Below are 15,663 nucleotides of genomic sequence, written 5' to 3' on the forward strand. Positions count from 1 at the left end.
TGCCGGGCAAAGAAATGTGGAGCGAAAAAGCTCCCGGGTGCTCCGAGTGCGCATGCGCACGCTACCGCCATGCTCCGGCATCGGGTCGAGCGCTCTGCGCAGGCGCACTGAGGGGAGCTAACAGTCGCGCCGCAGCGGGCGCAGGACGCCACGCTCCCGCTCTGTTACTCCTCGTCCCCTCTCGCGCTGCCCGCCCCGGTCCGCACCTTCGCTGTCAGTTCCGCGCCGTCCCTCAGCAGCGCTGCGTTCGCGCTGCGCCTGCGCCGCGCACGCGTGGGAAAGGGGGGCGGGAGCGGGGGCAGCGCGGAGGCCGCTGGGAAATCGCCGTGCGGGGCGGCTGCGGCAGCGCGGCGGGGCGCCGCCTCAGCGAGGGCAGGGCCGGCTGGGGCGGGGCGGGCCAGGCCTCCCGCCGAGCGAGGGGTCGGAGCGCGGGAGGTGCCGCCGTTCCCTCGGGCCCGGCCGCCCGGTGCCGGGTGAGCGGAGCTTTGTGGTGTTTCGCTGCAGGGAAGATGGCCTCGCGGCGGATCACGCGGGAGACGTTCGATGCGGCGGTGCAGGACAAAGTGAAGCGGTACCGCGCGGAGCGGGGCGGGGCGGCGCGAGAGGCGATGCGGCGCTTCAAAGGTAACGGGAGGCGAGGCGGGGAGCTGCGCTGCTGCGCTGCCAAAAACCGCCGCCTTTTGGGGCTGGCGGCTCGGCGCGGCCGCCGATGTTTTAAAACGGAGGGCAAATATCGGGTAAAAAACGAATTTCACACAAAGGAAATCGTGTGTGAGCCGGGGCTGCTGGGCCGGGCCTTTGCAGCCTCGGAGGCTTTGTGTGGTTTTTGTGGTGAAAGCTGTGGTGAACGGGCGCGAAACGCGTCCTTCTGTGTATTAAAGCTCCTGTTGGAGAGGTGTGGAAAAATGGCGTGGGTTCCATCTGCAGGAGGCAGGGAGCTTTAAAATGAGATCTCTTCTGCTCGAGTCGTCGTATCTTAAACAAACGACTTAATTTGGTTTGATTTTATATATATATTTTTTTCCTCCGAGCATCTTTTGCCTTCCAAACATAAATACTGGAATGGGGATTCCTGGGTTCTGTACAGGAAATTCCATCATTTCTGCCTTTATTGTTGTCATCCTGGTTGTTGTGTCTGTGGCAGATATTATCTGCTGTTCTGCTGTGGAATTCTGACATCGGGTGTGAGAACAGAATGTGAATATTCCGATCCTTTTACACAGAGAAATCCCTGTGTGAGCATTATGTACATTGAAATCTTCCTGGGTAGGAAGTAGGGAGTGAGAAGGAAGGAAGCTTTATGGCAGAACTTGTGTTTCAGACTTAATAAATTGCTTTGTAATGTCTCTGTAGGCTTTTTTAGTCATTCAGTGCTTTTTGCCGTTATGAATTGTTTAATGCATCCAGGAAAACACATCGGTGTGTTTTTTGTCATTGCAGCTCATTCAAGGCCAGTCCCGAGACCAAGGTATGAAGACAGCTTTCATGATGATGGGAGATACGACGATGCCCAGCACCATTCACACGATGACTGGACTGAGAACCCTAGAGATGAGTATCCAGGACCTTCTTACAGACCTGCGAGCCCCCTCATAAGGAAAGCTAACTACTACCATGAACAGTTTGGCCACCCGGCGTCTCGTGACCGGGAATACGGGCACCCAGCTGCACGGGACCGGGAGTACGGGCGGCCGGCTTCTCATGGCCGGGAATATGGGCACCCCCTGCCTCGGGACCGGGAGTACGGGGGCCTGGCTTCTCATGATCAGGACTATGGACATCCTGACTCTTGGGAAGCTACCGGACCACACGAAACTGACTTTAGTTCTACAGATATTTTAGGTGATTTTAGATCACCTGGACTCATGGAAGATGAATATGGCAACATGGAAAGTCAGGAGTATGATGTAGACTTCGGAATTCAATCCGACAGTGAGTTCCGACCCCCGATACGGAGGGGCAGCATTGGCAGGGGAAGAGCCCTGCGAGGGAGGCGAATTACAAGGGGCACTATTAAAGCTAAGCTATTCAAAGGAGACATCAAAACCCCTCTAAAGAAATGGAACACTAAAAAACTGCAGCCAGGCCCTGATCAGAAGCCAACTGTGCAGCCTGATCAAATGGCAGAAACTGCTGACCGACCCAACCAGAGGCCGGTGGCCATCCAGCACCCCAATCAGAAGCTGCCTCCACAGCCTAATCAAAGGCCAGCTATGGCAGCCCCGAGGCCTATTCTCAGGCTCCCGAAGCCTGCACACGTTTTCAGAAATCTCAATTTTGAGCTCGTGGACAAGTCTGACATTTTCTCGACGTTTGGGGTACAAATCATAAAATGGGCTGGATTTCACACAATAAAAAACGATGCGGAATTTTCTCGACTCTTTGGAGCTCTCTTTGAGCTGGAGACAGAAACATGTGCAAAGATGCTTGCTTCGTTCAAATGCTCCTTAAAGCCAGAACACAGAGATTATTGTTTCTTTACTATCAAGAGTTTACAACACGCTGCTTTGAAAACTCCCAAGGTGGACAATGAGTTTTTAAATATGCTGTTGGACAAGGGTGCTGTGAAAACAAAGAACTGCTTCTTTGAGATAATAAAACCCTTTGATAAATATATAATGAGGCTACAAGACCGCCTGCTAAAGGGTGTCACGCCTCTGCTTATGGCCTGCAATGCTTATGAATTAAGCATTAAGACAAACGGTTTTGGTAACCCCAGAGAAATGGCGAGTGCTTTTGAGACCACTGTTTCTCTTTGTCGTAAGTCTTTAGCACTTCTGGGTCAGACCTTTGCATTAGCATCTGTTTTCAGGCAAGAGAAAATACTGGAAGCTGTAGGGCTACAGGAAATGGCTCCAGCACCAACCCTGTTCCCAAACTTTGATGATTCGACACTGTTTGGAAGAGAATACATTGAGAACTTAAAGGCTTGGTTGGAGAAAAGTGGATATCCAATTCAGATGAAAAAAGCTGAAGCAGAGTCCACGGTGCAGCTTAAAAAACCCTCTCCTGACACAAAAGTTAAAAGTGAGTGAATCATTGTAAGATTCTTTGCAGCATGCGATTTCTTTATTTGTCAGTAGTTCGTTGTCTTGTCGCTACAGCTTCACTAGTTCACAAATAACAAACTGTGGGAATTCCACGTAAATCACAGGCAGTGCTGAGGCAGTGGATGCTGCCTGCTTAGCTGTGGCTTTCTGCCCTGTGCCTGCTTGTGCAGGTGAAAGCGTGTCTCCTTCCTCCCCTCTCCCACGTCACTTCTAGGGTTTTCACCTGTGCTCCTCATGACCTCATCTGCCGTCCCCCCCAACTTGTCGCCTTGGGGATGGAGAGGCTGGGGCCTCTCTGTTGCTGGCTGCATGATGGGAGAAGTGCTTGCAGAGAGAAGTCAGAGATGTTATGTTATGGCTTTATCAGCTGCAGGCTCGTCCTTAGAGCTGTTGATTGACTGTGTTTTGTTTTTTCCCACAGTCCCACAGCGAGCTGATCGGGAAATGGTAGAAACCATCGAACAGCTCGTGAATAGCATTGTTTCAGGAACCTTGTCTGCCAAAGAGAGAAATGCTCAAAAGAACTGTCCTGAATATTGGTAGGTGTGTTTGAACGCTATGCCCTAATACTGCCTTGCTCTGCTCCACTGAAGGTATTTGGAATATGTTTCATTCAATTCCATATTTCATTCGGTGGATGTAAGATTGAAGCCCATAGTGTATGTAGTTAAGCTGTTTGAAAATGTTTCTGCAGCCTCTTGTCCTCCCTGACATCCCTGGAAATTGTCTTCTTGCCTTTGTTTTAGTAGACCACGTTCTGTTTGGTCTGTCAGTAATGACTGTGCTGATCCAAGTATGATATGTTCACGTCAACTTACATCTACAAGGTGAAAGTAAATAAATGCAGTTAATATGTAGTCACGTAGCAGACTTATGGGTGTAGTGTTTTACGTTGGGAAATCAAAGGTGAAGCACTTACTGTTAGTACAACAGTATCTCTGCACATGTGAATTGCAGCATGGCTGATTAATTACTAGCCAAATGATTTATGTCCAAACCATCATTTATTTGCTTGGCCTACTTTATTGCTTTAGAAATGGAGTTGCCTTAGCAGCTGGTGTATAACCCTGGAGAAAAAAGATCAATTACTACTGAGTTTCTGATCTGAGAATTTGAGATGAGTTGTGCTTTTGGCTTAGGCTTTTGTTTTATGTATACGATTTTATTTAGGTTCTTGTCTGATGAAGATAGTCTAGAATACAAATATTACAGACTGAAGTTGTCAGAGGTGCAAAGAAAGACATCGTCAGGAAAGGAAGCAGGTGGGGAGGGCAGAGCGCTGGAAGAATCTGCCACAGAATCAGTCAGGGCCATGTTGTACGCCAGGAAGGTCGCAAGCATTAAGAGAAGGCTGTTCAAAAGGAAAAGGACTGGAGTTACTGCACAGCGTGGAATTCGAGGAAGGAAGGTGAGGAGAACGACCACAGGGACACAGACTTTGCTTTCAGCTGGTACAGTGCTGAAACAGCAAGACAAGCATCTTCAAGGGTCAGTCCAGTCAGAGCCTTCTGTATCGGAAACCACCACGTGTGAGAAGAATTCTTCTCTTGGTCCCTCATCCTCCCAGTGTGGCACCAGCTCAGAGGTCCCTCTGCCATCAGAAGGAAGGGTGGATTCAGAGGATTTACTGGCACCGCCTGAACTTTTCTCATCATTGCCCTGTCAGTTTCCTGATGGTAAGTGACAATTCAAGATTAGATTTTAAATAGCAAATTATGTGGGAAAAGAATTTCGTAGGATGTTCTGCTGGAAATTCTAATGACATTTGTTCAACTGCAGTAGATGGTTCTGAACTGTATTGTGATCTTCCAGCAATGCAGATTTTGCATGAAGCTGTGGATAATGAGTGATCTGTTTCCTGCAGTGGATGCTAAAACGATGGAGACAGCTGAGAAGCTTGCCAAGTTTGTTGCTCAGGTAGGACCAGAAATTGAGCAGTTCAGCATAGACAACAGTGCGGATAACCCGGACCTTTGGTGAGTAACCTGGACTTTCATCTGTATCAGAAGCCTAAGTTATCTGCTTGCATCTCGAAATAGTATTCTGTCAAAGTTTTTCTTTTAAATGAGGCTTTGCTCGCTGGTGGCTTAAGTGCTGTAGTGTAAATTAGAGGTGTTTCACTGTTAGTTGTACTTTGCCAAAAGCCGTGGAGCCCTGGGATCTCGTCTGTCTCCCTCAGAATCAATTAACCTATTTCTATGTGCTCCGAGTGACTGCAGCTTGGAGGAGCTGGAGCCTTTCCTGGGGTTTGCTGCTTCCCTTTTGTGTGATCTGAAGGCAGCTTTTTGCCTTACTTTCACATCTGCACAATGAAGATCATTGCACTGAATTCTTTACAGCACATTCTAGGAGCTGCGCTCTGTAAGAATTAGAGAATGATTGCAGTACTTGGCACGTGCAGAGGAATTGTGTGATTCTTCACAAACATACCTGGGATGACCAGAGATTTGTTTGAAGTATCTTGCTTCCAGATAAGAAAATATTCCTGATAATATTTTCGCTGCAATTTTTGTCCAGGTTTCTACAGGATCGAAACAGTTCTGCTTTCAAGTTCTACCGCATGAAGGTCTATGAGTTATGTCCCTCTATCAACTTCAGTGATGTGAAAGAAGCAAATGATGCTGGGGAAGATGCTAAACCTGAAGAGAGAAATGTGGACATTTCAGAGGAGGAGGAAGAGGAAGAAGAAGAAGAGGAGGACAATGAGGAGGAAGCCGAGTTTGAGGAGGATATTTCCCGACCTTTGGAAGAAATGGAGCAAGCTGAGGAGGGAGAAGATGATGATATCTCAGCAGGTAGAAGTGTGGAAAACCTTGCTGAAGAGATGATTTCCAAAACAGGAGAGGAAATTTCAACAGGTGAAACACAGCTTGCTGCATCATCTGATGGTGCTGTACCAAATCTGTCAACACAGGCATCAGCTCCTGCCACTGGAACCCTGTTTCCCCGCAAGAGAATCAGCAGCAAGTCTCTGAAAGTTGGTATGATTCCTGCGTCTAAAAGGATATGCCTCATAGAAGAACCAAAAGGTGAGTGTGACTTGGGAGGTATTTTGAACATAGGGGTACAGAATTTGTGTATCATATGTACTTTATTACTGATTGTCAGTGAAAGAATTACATCTCAGCAATAGGAAAATAAATACAGTTTTCACTTGAGCTGACAAAGGCAAAACAGAGTAAATGGTGTAACAGTTTTTGTATTGTGGCGCAATAGCAGAGTTTGCTTTGAGGTTACCTGCATCAAACATCACCCCTCAGGTGATGTTGAGTGTATGGGAATGCTGCCTTCCCTCTGCAGCTTGGAAAAACAGCGTTGTCACTTTTGCAGGTTTCAGTTCATCAGCGTGTGATGAGTTTGGCAGACTGAAATACGGCACTGAGCTCACCTGGAATGTTTGACTGTCTGGGTTGGCCTGTCAGATTCTGTCAGAACAGCCACAGTGGTGGAGGGGGGTCGTGGCAGTCTGAGAATTGAGAGATAAGGAGCTTAAAACTGATCATATGTGCCTTACAGCTACTCTAACAAATGTCTTCTCTCTGTGTAATGATTGTTACTGGTGAAGGTTGTCATTTGTGGTATGAAAGTGATATAAAATAACCTCATTTCAGTCCAGAAGTGAAAGATCTGAAGTCCTTAATATATTAGTCAGTGGATTGTTGCTGGCAAGATGTGTATGAAACTAAATACTGGAGTGCCCTTAATTCTTTTTTTTTTTTTTTGCTACTGAGGTGTGAAGTGTCTCCGTTTGGTTTGGTTTCGTTCTGATACTTGATGATTCTGATCCTAGGCCAAGATACTGAGTTAGAGTCCCAATTGATTGTGTACTTTTTGAGTTCTGTATTAAAACGTGGTTTTCTTTACAGCTGACTCTTGTCTTTGATTTGACTTGCAGTTCATGAACCTGTCAGAATTGCTTATGATAGACCTCGTGGCTGCCCTGTTACAAAGAAGAAGAAGGTAAAAAACTCTTCTGGTTTGCATTTCATTCTGGGGGTCTGAAAATCAGCTGTGCATACAGGAGACAGCCTCTGACAACTGAACATTTTATGATTAAAAGAGTATTGAACAGCTGTGTGTTAATCTGTGGGAAAAAAGTCAAAAAATGAGAGCATTGCTGGAAGGTATTATTGAAAAATTGAAAAACAGCAGCAGCTTGTTTGCTGCAGTAATAGGGATTCAGTAGTCAGATCATTCATTGAAATTTATCATTTCAAAATATGAAAGTGTACTCTATCACAGTGTAATGAAGCAGTTTCTGAACCTGAAAGATATTTGCTGATTTATTTATTGTTATAAATTAGCAAGGCACATACTTGCTCTTAGGTAGGTTTTTTCTGTGTGGCTTCAGGGAGTATCTTTGTTTTTCTGCTTTTTTTTTTTTCCCCTCTCCACAGAAACCAAAAGATTTAGAATTTTCGCACAAGAAACTGACAAACAGAAATGTAGGTTTCCAGATGCTTCAGAAGATGGGCTGGCAAGAAGGACATGGCCTGGGTACACGAGGAAAAGGAATCAGAGAGCCTGTGAAAGTGTATGTAATGGGAACAAACTGCAGAAATCTGGCAGCTGTGGAACAGGCTGGGATCCTAGTAGTAACTATTTCTATCTTAACCCTCCTTGATGTGGCCAATTCCGTGTTTTGTTTCCTTCTTGATGTGGTCTTTGGCCTCAGCAAAGTAGAGCGTGCAGACTTCACGCGTTTTTGTGGCCAGGCTGAGCACAGTCTGGTCTGGAAGTTGGCTGTTCCTTGCTGTGCACTTTGACATCACTGAAGTCGCAGTGCGAACGCTGCGGTGTGTGGACGCTTTCAAAAGATACCTGGGTTCCCCTATTATTCAGGAGATGGTTTTGTTTGCTATATTTAGTTGTTTTTTTAATACCTGCTATCTTGGGGATCTCCTTGCCAACATGCTAGGTGTGTAAGATATAAATAGACTCTGGGAATATCATGCACAGTACTCCCTAGGTGTAGGCAACAACATCATTTTCACTGTAAATATGTGATTCATTCCATTGCATGCTGAAAGAGGTAAGTGCATCTGCCAGAAGGTAAGTGTGCTTCTTCCTTTAAAATGTGCTTCTGTTTTTGAATCTTCACTTTGTCTTTTAAAGTTGCTGTATCCTGTGTCTATTGCTGAGGAATGGGCATCAACTCCCTGACTGAATAAGGAGGCAGAATTAATTTACTTGTCTCTGAACCCCTATGCCAAACTTCCTAGTCCATACATGGAATTTGTGGGTTAATGTTCTCTTCGTGCCTTTGACAGTACTGGTCATTTTAGTTGGTGGCATACTTCCAGTTGTTTGCTTTCTCTTTTTGTGGTGGTTCCCTATGGTCCAGTGGCCATTACTGTACTTTTTCCATTGATCTTTCATCTGCAACAATTGGACAATGAGAAAGCAGCCGACCTCTCCTCCAGCTCTCTTGTGCTCACAAGTGTCAGAACCTTGGGTTCTTCACCTCAAAACTTGTTGGGACCAAATATATCGCCAACATTTTCATTTCTATAGCTCCTGGCACAAGTCTTGCTGCACAGCTAATAGTAAGCTATTTAATTGGTTTTGGTCTGATAGTTAACCCCTCATATTCTAAACATTTCTGTCCATCTTTAAGAACCAGATTTTTAGCATGTGAAAATACTGTTTTGCCAGTTTGAGTCCATTACTTTATCGCTCATAAAGTGATTTAGAGCAGTGAAGGTTTGTTTTTCTTAGAAAAACTTGTTGGTCTTTTCTGTCGAGGTAAGTCTGAGTCATTGATTGTTTTCATGGTGTCCACCTCTCTTTACTTTCCAGTCAAAATCATTCTTTGGAAAATAATTGAAGCTCATCTGGGTGAGAATGAAACCGGTGCAACTTAATGTTTTACTTTCCCGTTGCTTTGTTACAGTGCAGAGTGTTTGGGTTTTTGTTCCCTGTGGTTAAACTGCAGCCTTCACCCTTGCCTCACCTTTTCAAGCTGCTGACTCTTCTGCTGATGACTTGTTTAAAGTCGGCATGCTGTCTCATCTTCTCTTAGCAAAAGGTGATGGATTGGTAATGGTAGGCACTCCAATTCCAGTGTAGCACTTATACCAAACAACGTGTAGCACTTTTCTGTCTGAAAGTAATACATTCAGTTACATCAGTTGTCACACAGTGGAACTTGGGGCTCTTTTTTATTGGAGAAGGTTAAAGCTTTTCTTTGAAAGGCTGCTGGGGCAACTCATATTTTTGTTGCTGTAAAAGAATGAATTTCTCAAATGAATTGAGAGGTGACCCCTCAAGGAAATGATGGCTACAGATGTTTTGAATGGAGTTTCATACTAATCTTAAGTTACTCTTCCCTACCTGGAGAACTTAGTTGGCACAGCTATGTGTCTGCCCAGTTCAAAAGGAAAAACAGAATCCAGGATTTGTAACATGGGCTGTGAAGTGGAATTTGCCTGTTGGAGTCTGTGAATATTCTTTTGCAATGGTACAACGGCCTGCTTGGCTGAGGTGGACCTGTTACTGCAGAATTTAGATAAGAACCATTTCTCTTGATTCTACTTAAGGTTCTCAGGCTAATTTTAGTACGTGGGTCAAAAAGTTTTTCCCACTTCATGTAATGGAATCTTTAATGGGTAACAGTAATATGATGAACGCAGAGGATAAAACTGGCACAGAGGATCATTCCTGTGGCAGAATTTTCACTAATCTTAGCTTTGTAATGCATGTTCTATGCATAAAGCTAGAGAAAGATGTTTTTGTTAACTATTTGTGTCTCCACATTCTTGTGGCTCATCTGCCCCCGTCTACCTCCAGTGCAGAATGCTGTTTTATAGTGTTGAGGCCTGTCTGCACCTGTTGGCATGTTTGGGTGAAGAGAAGGAAGCTAGCTCTTATTTCATATTTTACCTGAAAGGTCAGGAGCTCTGGATTTCGGCTATGATGTCAGCCATGCAAGGCTTTAGCTTGCTTTGGGTACTAGGAATTTCAAGCAAGCAGCACTATGTTCCCTTGGTAAAAATTTCATCTTTCATCCAGGGTTCTGTGATGTTTCCTCCTTATTCCTCAAAGTCTCTGACTTCTGTCACTTTTGAAGTGTAAGAAGCAAGGCAATTTTTGCCATCCTTTCAGCAGGTGATCTCATCTACTGCAAGTAAAGCGGTTAATGTAAGAATTTGATCTGTTAGGTAACTCTGTCTTCACCGTTCCCTCAATATCCTCGGAGTGGTTTCTTCCAGTGGGTGTTTGCATGTGGAATGGGAGGTGGGAGTTGTTTTACATTGATGTCAGGTGCTGAGTCTCTGCTCCCCTTCTCCCCTGAGCGAAGCAGAGTTACTTTTTCCTCAGGTTGTGTCTGTTGGAAGGTATTGTTTAGATCTCTTCTGCAGGTTGTCAAATGTAACAGAAACAGTGTATTCTAACTATTCATTTTACTCCCTAGGGGTGCTACCTCTGCAGGGGAGGGCTTGGGTGTTGCAGGGGAAGAAAATAAAGAAGATGCATTTGATGTTTTCCGTCAAAGAATGATACAAATGTACAGGCAGAAAAGAGCAAGTAAATAGGTATGTGCAATGGACAAGTCTGCTTTGTGAATTCCTGCAAACATTAAAATACCAGGTTTTTAAAGTCGCCTTTTACCAAGAAAATATTGTTTCCATGAGTATATCTGGCTTCTTAACGTTTCATGAAAACCCAGACCTACCTTGAGCTGCTGAATTACCCTAAATCTTACTTTCTAGGTGTGGCATAAGAGACTTGCTCGTTAGAAAGAGCACGGATATGCAAAGGCTGCTGCGTGAAAGTCTTCGGCAGAGTGCCAGTGTGAAGAACACTTTGTTCTGTAGTAGTGGACTGGAACGCTTATGAATTATGATTTTCCAAGATTAAAGTTAGTCTTGTATTTAATTGTGCAAGCTAACAACTTGGATATTATCTCCTGAGGGAGAAACAACTGTTTTTGTTCTTGGAAGTGCCAGTTTTCCTCTGTCTTAGGCCACGTTTGCCTGTTTTGAAGTGAGGCAGCTTACTACCAACGCAAAAAGCAACGTTACCATTGCGACTAGCCTGCTTTGGCTCTGTTCCTTTTGGAAGCTGAGAACCTTCTCAAACTAAAAACTCATTACCAGGCAGTTCAGTTTATGCTTTGCTGCATGTTGTTGATGGGCTCATCTTCTCATCTGCTTTTCGAGTCTGCCTAAAGCAGTTTCCTTTCCTCCACACGCCAGTTTCAAGAAGAATCTGAACCTACCTGCTTATTTTATATAGGATTCTATACTTGAAGTGTAGGATGAATAAGGAAGTTCATTTGAGTCTGAGAGTGCTGAAATCTTCATTGGAAACATTGGCTGCTAAGGTTTTCCATTGTAGCAAACAAGCAGTGCATATTTTATATGTACTTTTTGATTTTACACAAGTTTGCAGCTCTTGTTCAACCAATTCTTGAATAATAGCTTTCCTACTCAAGGAAGTTTAAGCCATGACCAGGTGTGATTTGTGTGTTTGCAGAAAATACTGGAGAAGATACTTGGAAATCAAATAATCAAAAGTCACCTGGAAGTGGACCATCAGTTTTGTAAGACCATCAGTTTAGAGAGTAATTTCTGTTTCTATTAAATATTGGCTTTGCAGAAGTTTTCATTGAAAAGCCCCATGCAATAAGACAAAAAGCTTGTAATTCTGAGGGACTATTTCAGATGAGAGAGAAGACTGGATTAACCTACTCTGCTTCAACAAAAAGCAGTTCCTAACTTCTTGGTGAAGCAGCTCTGAAGACATGAAAGATTTAGCAGTGTTACCACAAATAAACACTCAAAGTCTGATCATTCATCTTTTTCAGACAAGCGCATCAACAAGAGCTCTGTGACTGGATTACTGAAAGTGGCAGGATGTCATGCACTTTTTTAACATGCTTCTCCATCTTTACCTTCCTAAAATTAGTTAAAAGTCTTCACTTGAATATTACAGTACCAAAACCTACTTCACTGAAGTTCTCTTTAAAGATTTCATCTTGAGCTGACGCATGTTTTGCTTATTAGGAGCGAGTGCTGTCTTGCTGATGTTCCCATCCTGCATCATGCTTCCTTACAGAGCAAAGAGCTTGTGCACTCCACCGTAGTGTAGCAGCACCTCAAGCTCCTAACTGACAAATACACAAGAAAATGTGCTCTTCAGTTACAAACGTGCCTGTGTCTGCTGTTTAAAGAACATTATATACTCTCCATTACAAACCCTGCTGGTTGAAAGGGAGTTTATTTGTTTTCGTTCTGTAGCAACAAACTTTTTCTGGCCTGTAACAACCATCATGAATGCAAGCCTTTTTTCTTTATGGTTTGGGTTTGTGAAACTAAAAGAAACAGCGTCATGTTTTGGTGTAATTTTCTGATCATTGTTTTAGTTGCTTGGAAGCACGCTGATCACTACATAAAACCCTAATGGCAGGTGCAGAAAAATACCACGCTGCTAGTTCTTTTTTTCCATGGACATCACGTCTTCACCTTTATGTTAACAAGGAGCTGAAGCACGAAGACCATAAATACACATAAGTTTATCTGGTTATCACATTTGATTAAAGACATTTGATGGTCTGGAGATTTCTGTAGGCTTTACTTTATTTGGAGATGCTTTAAATCCGTAAATGTTTTGTACCTACTTTAAAGGCCATCAGTTATGGTGTTTGGTGGTGCCTGTTAAGTTCCCAGCTGGGTGTATTCTTCACTGCCTCTCTTCTGTGCCTGGTTAGCAGTTATGTAATCTGAAACGTGAGCCTATGGCTAACTATCAGTCACTGTGTTGTACAGTGGCAGTCTGGAACTGATGTTGTTGGCTTCTGAGTTATTTCTCAAAAGGGATTAGTTTTTCCTTTAGTTCCATTGATGAAGCTGCCAGTTTTTCTGTTCACAGCTTTTTTATTTCCTTGCAAACTTCCAGTTAACCTCCTCTTTAACATTTGCGTTTTGGTAGCGTTCTTATTATGTGTTGCACTACTTGCAGAAAGGCACAAGGCAGTGTCGTTTCACGCTGGATTGAAATCCAGCCTCTCAGCCTAGATCAGCATTCTGCGCTGCTCTGACTTAACCTGAGTTTGGCCACAGTCCCATTTGGGTGCCTTTGCTAAACGCCTGCTTGCCCAATCTGGGAAAACTCTTGGTATCCAGATTGGAAAAGGGTACCTTCCTTCCTGATTGCAGTTCAATTTAGAGTGCAATGCTGTCTTGAAACTAAAAGTGAACATTGGGAAAATCTTAACCTGCTACTCTGGATGGCTGTAGTTACAGTACGGTCTGTCTTTCTTGTGCCAAACTTTAATTTTGGACAAGACATCAACAGAGCAGTATTGGTGCTGAGATTCCAGTGTTGCTCTCATGTGAGTTACTATTTGCCACTTTTATCTTGTGTTACCAAGAGATGACCTTATGCTCCTTTTGCAAAAGGAATTTCCTTTTATTTTGACCTGCTTTTGCAGGCAGCTCTGATTTGAAAATTTAAATATGTACATATGCAACATTTGTTATGCAGATACATTGCCTTGTTGAAAGTTTACTAGCTTCTTTTCTGTTATTTTAGTTCCAGGCTCTCTTCCATGAAGACTGCAAGCTTCAGTGAACATTTTAACTAACTTCAGTGGTGTGTCTACTGTCTTTTGGTTGGGTTTTTTCTGTTGTTTTTTTTTTTTGTTTTGTTTGGTTTGGTTTTTTGCTTGTTTGTTTTGCCATTAATCTTGCAGAGCAGTTTGCTAGTTTCTGTTCCATGCAAATTGGCAGTAGCATTTAGCTAGTAACATTAGATGCTTATGTTATAGGGTAACTGACGTTTCCTTTCAGTGTAAGTAAAACTGTTAGCATTGTTAATCTTTTAATATCTGCAATAAATATAGAACTAAACACTATGTGGTTTAAATGTTTTGCTTGTGAGTTTGGCCGTTCGTAAGAGATGTGCATCATTTTTGGCACTAACATGTGGAATTGAGATTATGCAGTGTTATGTTAATGTAAAGCAGGATTTTAGTGTGTGAGGGAAGGAAGGTCCCTCTGTTTCTGTGCTGCTAAAAGCTTCTGTTGAGAACAGCCACGAAATCATTTCTTAGTTACTTCTTCACGTGGCTTCCAGTGTATTAAATCCATACACAGCAGTGTTAGTCTCCAAATGAACACCAGATCCGTTGTGCTCCAGTTAGAATGCCAGTTTTACTTTTCATTCACAGTCGTTTCCAGTTTTCTTCATGTTCTGACTTTAAGACAGCAAAACTTTCTGCATATATGTGTGGTTTATTGTTGCCTTTAAATTTGAATTCCTTCTTTAGATGGGATACGAGGAGAAAAAAAAACGCAGCAAACTGAAATTTAACAGTTGTGCAGCCAGGTTCTGTTGAGAGCTGAAGTGCACATATCTATTTGCTAAGGACACAGGCTGAGTCTCCTGTCCCTTGCTTTTACACTGACACCTATGGCAAGATTTACTAGACACGCTCGAGTCCCAGCTCTGCCTTTTTCCTCTGTTTTTTCTCCTTTCCCTTTAAACAGTTGTTACATGTGTAAAGACCTGGTTCTAGAAGAAGGGTGTTTGCTTGCATCGGAGAGGAATGAGGAGATCCCTGTTTTGGGGGAGGTGTTTTAACAGAGTGAAGAACTGTAGTGGCTAATACACCATTTGGAGTAATTGTGTTGAAATCATATGAGGGGTTTTTTTTGTTTGTTTTGTCTCTGAGGCTTTCCTTTGTTGTAACACCAGTTACGTTTTTCCTATTTATTGTTTGTTTTTTGACAACACTCCGTCATCCTTAGTGTGAACACTTCATCTGTGCCGAGATGTTACTTCTCAGAATCGATGTACGGTACTTTTTTCCTATTCCATTTTGCTTTGAAGTTCATCACGATGTGTCATGCTAAAAAAGAAAAGTCTGGATTCAGAAATTCAAATGTTATTTGTTTGGATTGTTTTCTATGCTACGAACAGGTATATTTTCTAATTAAAAATAAATTCTTCAAAGTCCTGTCGCATCCTTCTTTCTGCATATCTCACAACTGAGCGGCCGATCACAACCAGGCTGTAGATCTGGGCAGTAATGAATCCTTAGATGAGAACATGCTCAAAGAGCAACAGGGGACTTGTGGGATAAATGGTTTTTGTCAACTTTTAGGTGACTTGCTGAATTGCAGCAAGCGTGGAAAATGTTTGCGTTGTCTGTGGGCAATAAAGTTACTGCTGATCAAGAAAGCACTGGCACACAGTGTGTTCTCTGAGCTTCTTGTGCCTCATTCCTGCCATTAGAAGGTTGTGCTCGTTTTCTTGAAGATTCCCTCCTAGCAAGGCTGTGCTCCGAGGGGCCGGTTGGGTTTCATTGGATAACAACACAACGGAAAAGCAACAAATGGAATGCAAGGAAATCTTATTTTTAACAGCTGCCCGCTTGGCAGAACTTCCTTACAGCCTGGTTTGTTGTTGGGGTTAACAATCTGTACGGGTTTGCAAGACCTCCTCTAGAGACAGAGCTGGTGGGTAGGAAATCAGAAGTACGAAAAGCCATCCGTAAGGAGAAAGGACTGAGAACCCAAAGCGCTGACTTTGTTTGATGCCCTGTCAGTCGCTGTGCGTTAAGTACTGGCGGGGTTCTGCATGCTGCTCAGCTGCAGCGCTCCCCACA

At 43.5% G+C, this 15,663-nt stretch overlaps 1 protein-coding gene across 2 annotated transcripts; it reads left to right on the forward strand.

Moving 5' to 3' along the window:
* Positions 1–509: 509 nt before the first annotated feature.
* SUGP2 (SURP and G-patch domain containing 2) lies at positions 510–13,638 on the forward strand (the record flags this gene model as incomplete). Of its 2 annotated transcripts, none has more annotated exons than XM_079546879.1 (9): positions 510–624; positions 1,441–3,027; positions 3,472–3,589; positions 4,221–4,726; positions 4,915–5,026; positions 5,568–6,079; positions 6,946–7,010; positions 7,448–7,584; positions 13,587–13,638. In XM_079546879.1, the coding sequence occupies 9 exons, from the start codon at positions 510–512 to the stop codon at positions 13,636–13,638; spliced, it is 3,204 nt and encodes a 1,067-aa protein (XP_079403005.1). The 2 variants fall into 2 exon arrangements, with proteins under 2 accessions (XP_079403005.1, XP_079403004.1); XM_079546878.1 differs by lacking the exon at positions 13,587–13,638 and adding an exon at positions 10,465–10,585.
* Between the last annotated feature and the right edge of the window lie 2,025 nt (positions 13,639–15,663).

This window comes from Tetrao urogallus (assembly GCF_951394365.1).
Source record: "Tetrao urogallus genome assembly, chromosome: 25".
Classification (NCBI taxonomy): Eukaryota; Metazoa; Chordata; class Aves; order Galliformes; family Phasianidae; genus Tetrao; species Tetrao urogallus.